General features: G+C 38.1%; 1 protein-coding gene across 2 annotated transcripts in view; it reads left to right on the plus strand.

Moving 5' to 3' along the window:
• MICU2 (mitochondrial calcium uptake 2) overlaps window positions 1-6,033 on the plus strand; it is a 256,302-nt gene extending 250,269 nt beyond the window's left edge. For both annotated transcript variants that reach the window (XM_054015452.1, XM_054015453.1), the window contains 4 exons: window positions 107-278; window positions 577-685; window positions 3,888-4,045; window positions 5,202-6,033. In XM_054015452.1, coding sequence (XP_053871427.1) covers window positions 107-278; window positions 577-685; window positions 3,888-4,045; window positions 5,202-5,306 — 544 coding nt within the window. In that variant the 3' untranslated portion in view covers window positions 5,307-6,033. The remainder of the gene's footprint in view (window positions 1-106; window positions 279-576; window positions 686-3,887; window positions 4,046-5,201) is intronic.
• The last annotated feature ends 1,081 nt before the right edge of the window (window positions 6,034-7,114 follow it).

Raw genomic sequence — 7,114 nt, forward strand, 5'->3', positions numbered from 1 at the left:
TTTTAAAATGTTACTATTTCTTCTACTGAGTTGAGTAACTAGTTTAGTATTAATAGTACTAACTTGTGGTTATTTTATGTATTTCACTGTATTTCTTTACATTTAGATTTATGGAAAATTTACAAACAGAGGTGCAAGAAATGGAATTCATACAGTTTTCAAGGGGTCTGAACTTCATGAGAAAAGAGGACTTTGCAGAATGGTTATTGTATTTCACTGATGAGGAAAACAATGAAATTTACTGGCAAAATGTGAAAGAGAGAATCCAAGCAGGAGAGGTTGGTACATAGAATATATTATTTTTGTTTTGCTTTCTTATTTTAAGTTCAAGTGCAAGTTTCTAATTAGATAAGTATATACCAAAAATGTGGTTATTTTCAAATAGAGGAGTTCTTGCAACCTTTCAGATTTAATTTTGCTATCCATAAACATGATGATCGTTTGATAACTAGAAAATAGAAATATTAAAGGTGATAACCACAGTAATATCTAAATACTAGAACTCTAAGGAAATAGACCTACTTGTTTCTGGATTTAGTATCTAACAAACCTAATTTGAATTATTTGGTACTCTAGAATATCAGCTTGGATGAATTCAAGACATTTTGCCAGTTTACAAATCGCTTAGAAGACTTTTCTATTGCCATGCAAATGTTTACTGTAGCTAATCGTCCTGTTAAATTGGGTAAGTAGTAGAAAGTATACTGCACAGAGATTGTGTGAATAAGTTATCTCAAACATTAGCATTGTCAACTCCAACAATTATAATATTAAAATTGTATTACAAATTAATTTAACTTGCACAAAGAATAGTAGCATTTATAACCACAAGTTGTTCGGATTTCTAAATTCTGATGTGTGTTGTAATATAGTATACACAGAATCACCCACAAGAGTTTGAACTTATTTAGTGATACCTAAGTGTATCTGACTGGGGTTGTGGGGCGGGGAGGGGGGGACACACTGGGGTTACTCAGGGCAAAGTGCAAAGAATGGGGCAGACAATCCCCAAAGCTGGTGGATATTCCAATACTTAGATTTGCCAAGATAGCACAAAACAGCTTCTATATCTTATTGGTTACGTAGAAGCCAAAACAAAGTTCCCTTAAAAGTAACTCATCCTTTGGGCTCCCTCCCAGACAGCTAAGTTAAATATGAAAGTTCTACCAATCCCAAAGGATCGGACACATTACCTCCCAAGTTAATGAATATTCCAGATCTTACCCAAATACACGCTACAGCCAATTCTTATTAACTTAATTAAAATTTATTAAAAAGAAAAGAGTGAGTATTGGTTAAAAGATCAGTATACATACAGACATGAGTACAGTTCTGAGATCAGTTTCGTAGTACAAATGGTGAGCTTTGGAGTTACAAGAGTTCTTAGAATTAGTCCGTAGATTTGGTCCAACGTTCATATCCAGGGTGATCCAGGTGGGACAAGAGATCTCAGTCTTAGGACTTAAGCTTCCCCTGCATAAAGCATCAAGCAGATCTGAGATAAAAAGGATCAGGACCCAAAGGTTTTTTTTATACAGTTCCAGGCCTTCTCTTGACAGCTTGGAGTCCTTAGGTGAACATTAGGCAATCATCCAGACTGAAGTAGACCTATTTCCTAAGCATCACCAGATTAACATAAGGCAGTTGCCTGTTTTCCACCATTTGCAGGTGATTTGCTATGTACTTCAAAGAGAAATCAATACAGTGATATCACTATATTTATAGTTCATTTAAATGGTAAGATCTCCTTTTGATCTCTGAATTAAGAGAATACAGCATAGACACAAACTGTTCAATTACATTGTTAACCTCTGACAATATATATGTAAGCCAGAGCCAAATTAACTCTCCTGCGGGCCTGGGGCTATTAGATTTTTGGGGCCCATGTATACAAGTCTTTTTCCTGGAATGGGGCTGGGGCAGGGTATTGAGATGCAGGGGGGGTGCGGGGTCTGGGAGGGAGTTTGAGTACAGGAGGGAGATTCTCATCTGGGGCAGGGGTTGGGGTGGAGGAGAGGGTGCGAGGTGCAAGTTCCAGCCAGGCAGCGTGGGGCCAGAGCATGCAGGCAGCCTGTCTGACTGCCCCGCTGCATTGCGGGACTTTTAGCGGCCCAGAGTTGGAGATATCTGCCTGTGATTTATTTTTGTAGGGTCCCCCTTGAGCTGGGGCCCTGGGTTGCAGCCCCTAAAGCCCCTGCCTTAATCCGGCCCTGATGTAAACACACACAAACACAAACATTATCTACCAGTATGTCCCTAAAGGTTGAATTTGGGTCATTTTTCCTGCAGGATACTTTTTTATTCCTGGTCGATTATCCCATTTCTTATTAAAAATTTCACTATTCATCTGTGCTAGCCTGCCATGGACTGACTGTGTGGACTCTGCTGATGTGCATTAGCAGTTTGTTAAGGTGCTTTGATTCAGTCCTCTTTGAAATAGGAGTAATCAAAGTGCATTAATGAACTGTTAATTCACCTCAGCAGGGTGCACGCGGACAGTTACTCAGCAGCATGCTAGTACAGGGTAAATTAACACCCCAGCTTGCCCTAAACTAACTGTTTGTGTTGACAAACCCTTATTGGCTGAACTTAAGTTACTGCTTAAACCAACTAGTTTGTGTCACTGAGAATTAAGTCATGAGTAGCCCTTCCTCTAATGTGCTTTAGAACTAGCTGGGTTTATCTTGGGTGACCAACAGCATTCATTTGTGAATATGGGGCTCCGTTTTAGTATGTGGACCTCCTAGTAGGAGCAGTGTGCTATAAATGGAAGGAGCACCCCATAAAAATACATAAAACTACTATTTCTTCATTATTCTTCTCCAAATCCCTCCTTAAAACACCTCTCGTCCATGATGCCTATAAAATGTTTGGCCTAGGCTAGGCAGTTTGTGTGCTGTGATTGCTGCTTATTGTATTAAGCATAATCATTTCTGTGTTATCCAGTCCTCCACATGCCTCCTCACCTCCTCCCCACCCCCAGATATTTTTTGTAGCTGTGTGTTGTTTCTTATGTGCTAAGACTATAAGTTCTTTGGGGCGGGATCTGCTTTTTTTATTACATGTATATACAGCCTGAAGCACAACAGGACCCTGGGCCCTGGCCGGGATCTCTCGGCAGTACCACAATACACATAAAAATGTGAAAACAGGATGGCAAAAGAGAGAGGGGAAAATGGAGGCCCAGAATGGTATAGTGGCTGCTTCTTCCATGAATTCCATTAAACCTTCCTCTCTTCCACTCATTCAAGAAAGGGCAGACCAGTTCCTAAAGCCTCCTTCAAAAACCAACCAAAAAGCATATAAACCTGTGTGCTGTAAACGCACTTTTTAGTGGCTGATAGTTACTGGCTGTTAAAAAAAAAAAAAAAAAAAAATAGCTGAGGGGGTTGTCAATTGAAGTGAAGTGTGTCTTTGAAAAAAATGCCTTATAGACAAAGATTTTAATATGGAATTATTTAGCATTAGACTGATTCCAAATAAAATGTTAGTATTTTTATAAGACCTTTGTGGGTTAAGTCCTTGCAATCTACATACACAGGTGTATGCCAAAAGTAGTTATTTCTTTTAATATGCAGCTATTTTCAGCAAATATTAATGATTACCATTTGTTCTTGTTGCTTCAGAAGAAATCATTTATTTTAAAAACTCATAATACAAGCAGCAAAGATTGCATTGAAATACAAAGCAAGCTCAAGAGCATGTGGTTTGAGGTCTTCTAATATAATTTATTAGTTCACACATCCCAAATACCATAGGTTAGGATACCCAGAAGACATGCTAAATTGGTACAGAATCCCACTATTTATGTATGTTTAGTTTTTCTTCATGTCTCTGTAATGTGTTTACACATTGTGTAATTAACATTAACATTATGTTTTTACTAGCTGAGTTCAAGAGAGCTGTGAAAGTGGCAACAGGACAGGAGCTCTCAGACAATGTTTTGGACACAGTCTTCAAGATCTTTGATTTAGATGGAGATAATTGCCTCAGCCATGGAGAGTTTCTGGGAGTATTAAAGAACAGGATGTATCGAGGCTTAAGGGTAACAAAACTAGAGTGGTCTAAAATCTGCAATGAAAGTATTTAACAGCCTTTAAATTACACAAAAAATATTAACATTGGGAATTTTTAATTCTACTGTGTTAACATTTGTAGAAGTGAAGGCAAAACTAGTTGATAGAGAAAAAACATTAAAAACTGATGATTCCTACTAATAATAATTATTGAAGAAAAACGACCCTATTACCTTGCATGCACATTGCTCCTAAACATTCAGATGCTTCTGAAGGATATGGAGATCCTGAGAATGTCTTTCTGACATGAACTGAGGAACTCTCTGAAGCAGGCATCTCAGAGAAGAAACTCCCACTGAGTTTGTAATAAGTGTACCTGCACACCAGTCATGCTGCGTATGCTTCCCCTTTCGTATCACTCCCCCCAGGTTAACATCCTGGGATACATCGGCATTTTATGCAGCAAATTGATTTCTCTTATTAGAGTATATAATCTGAATTTATCATTCTAATTGGAGTATCTCTTATAGGATAAGTATTAGCTCATTGATGGTATATAAGAGAAACTGGGAATTTCTAACATCCATAATGTGAGGAAGAGCAGATATTTGGTAAACTGGCCTCTCAATGATATTTTTGTTTTATTTGGGGGAATGTAAACTTGTTCAGCATTTATTTTAATTCTATATATATATATATATATATATATATATATATATATATATATATATATATATATATATATATATATATTATGTAACTGTTATAGTTAAAGCTAAACATGAACCAGTATGCCAGATCTGAACTCCCTGATCAATGGAAAAGTTTGAATCCAGACTGGAACTGTAGTTTGGACCCAATACTAATTATAATGAAATTTTCCACCAGGAGAAAAAAGACCTTCACCAGCCAATCAAGATTAGCTGTCCACCTGTCTGAGAAACACAGGCTGTGCAGCAAAATAAGAGGATTTCAGGATATTGAGGAATCCTGAATGCTGATTGGCTGGTGTGGATGTAATGTTGTGCTAATTCTGATACTCAGTATTATCCATACAAACTGTGGAAGGGTAGCATTATGGTGCAGCTATGCTTTCGTGTGTTGAACAGCCATAATAGAGGGAAGGTATTTTATATGTAAAGATGGAACAAAACTATGTAACTTTGTTGTTATTGTTGATAACAGGTACCACAACAGCAAGGGGTACAAGGATACTGGAAGTGTGTGAAAAGAGAAAGCATTAAAGGAGCAAAAGAAGTCTGGAAGCAAACTGGGAAAAGCCCTTTCTAAATAAGTTACTTGTTCTTTTATTACTATAAATGTCAGAGGCTGCGGATTTCATGTATTTTTGTTTATATGCTGGCTAAATCATGTGTACATTTTTATGCAACTTAAATATTTAATGAATCCAATTTCTGATACAATAATTTTACAGTATTTATCAGTGTAATCAGGTTTGCCTGTGGAACTGTTATGACATCTAGCTTCCATACAAAAGTATACTCATTCCAGGAAATGCTAAAGTTTACAAAAATGGACATCAGCAGAATTCTTGTGTGGGGACTGGCCTTGCTCTCTAGCATGTTGGATACCTGAGTTTTAGTACTGGTCACTTGCTGAGTGTGCTGCAGAAATAGCATTTATAACCTGAGAATGGAAGACCAGTAATACAGCAATATAATCCAACCCAAAATGTACCTACCACTTTTCCTTTATAGGGATTGGGGGTTACAAAGGCACAGACTACCTGCACAATCCCTAAGAGATGCAAGATTTTGGTATCAAAAAGGAAAGCTTGACTGTATTGTTTTGTGTGTCATCACTATTATGAACTGCCCGTAATCCATATGAATGTACTTTTGTTTGCTGTCTTGGTAATAGGATTAACATATCTCAATCAAAACTGGAAATTTAAGACTGTTTACAGAGGCTTTGAAAATTGTAAACTCTTTGTGAAAGTGAATAGGCTCCTTAAGACCTCCTCAACAAACAGAATAAATTAGAAAATTGAAGTAAAGACCTTTGTCATTTTTTAAGGTTGTATTCAGTATTGCTTGCAGTCGTCTTAATCATCTTGCTTTAGTCATAACTTGGTGGTTCAGTGTTTAACAAACCGAACATTCCCTTTGTCCATCTTTGTCCTACAATTATTTGTAACTGTTTTTTTTATCTGAACAAAGGTGTCATAGTGAGACTACATTATCTCAGGAGTCCAAGGTTACCAAGGCAGCGTCATATAAGTACAGAGATAAATAAAAAGTAAAGTATTTATTACCCCAGAATACAAACAACATATAATGAGATACAAGCCCTTAAATAGTGACAGAAGGAACAGGTTAATGTGTATGTGTAATATATTTTCGGATGTTTCCTTTGGCTCTGAGACAAGATTAGCCTTCCTGCCCAGTCCACTGAAGGCTGGAAACTAGTCCTGTTTATAAAGGCTCCAGGCTTCTCACCCCATTTCCTAGCTTGTCCCAACCAGAGTAGAAAGTTTAGCCTTCCAAAATGGCTGCCTTTGTTGTACTAACACTTCCCAGCCTGTCTTGTGAGCATGTCTCAGAAAAGGCAGGCTGTGAGCAAATACCTGCCCTCATTTTAAACATGACTGTCCACCAGTCTCCAGGTAGTTTTCTCTTCACTGCATTGGCTTGGAAGCTCCTTTCCTTCCCTCGGCCTTACAGAGGAGTTAGCTACCAGGACTACCCTGAGATGGAGAACACCAAGGACCCCTAATATGAGATCATCAAGATCATCACTACTCACCCTAGAAGAGGTAATAGACCAATACTTAAAGAAACCATTGCTCAATGATGGTGCCCTCCCAGCCTCCCAAACAGTGTTATTTGCTAAGCATGCTAACTGAGACGCTAGGGAGAAAACAGCAATGCCACCTGTCAGCTACCAGTATCCTGCATCACTCTGTCATACTTCTGACTATGGCATGGTTAAAGAGATAACACTTGTACTCCTGTTGTCTATGGACATGAAGAGGTCATCCAGCAGAGCAGCATCATACCCTTCCTGCATGGTCTTTCTTAAGAATCAGATACCAATGACGACTCCTGTTCTGCCTCCAGGAAGCTACAGGGCTGATA

Source organism: Malaclemys terrapin, chromosome 1, assembly GCF_027887155.1.
Source record: "Malaclemys terrapin pileata isolate rMalTer1 chromosome 1, rMalTer1.hap1, whole genome shotgun sequence".
In the NCBI taxonomy this organism is placed as follows: Eukaryota; Metazoa; Chordata; order Testudines; family Emydidae; genus Malaclemys; species Malaclemys terrapin.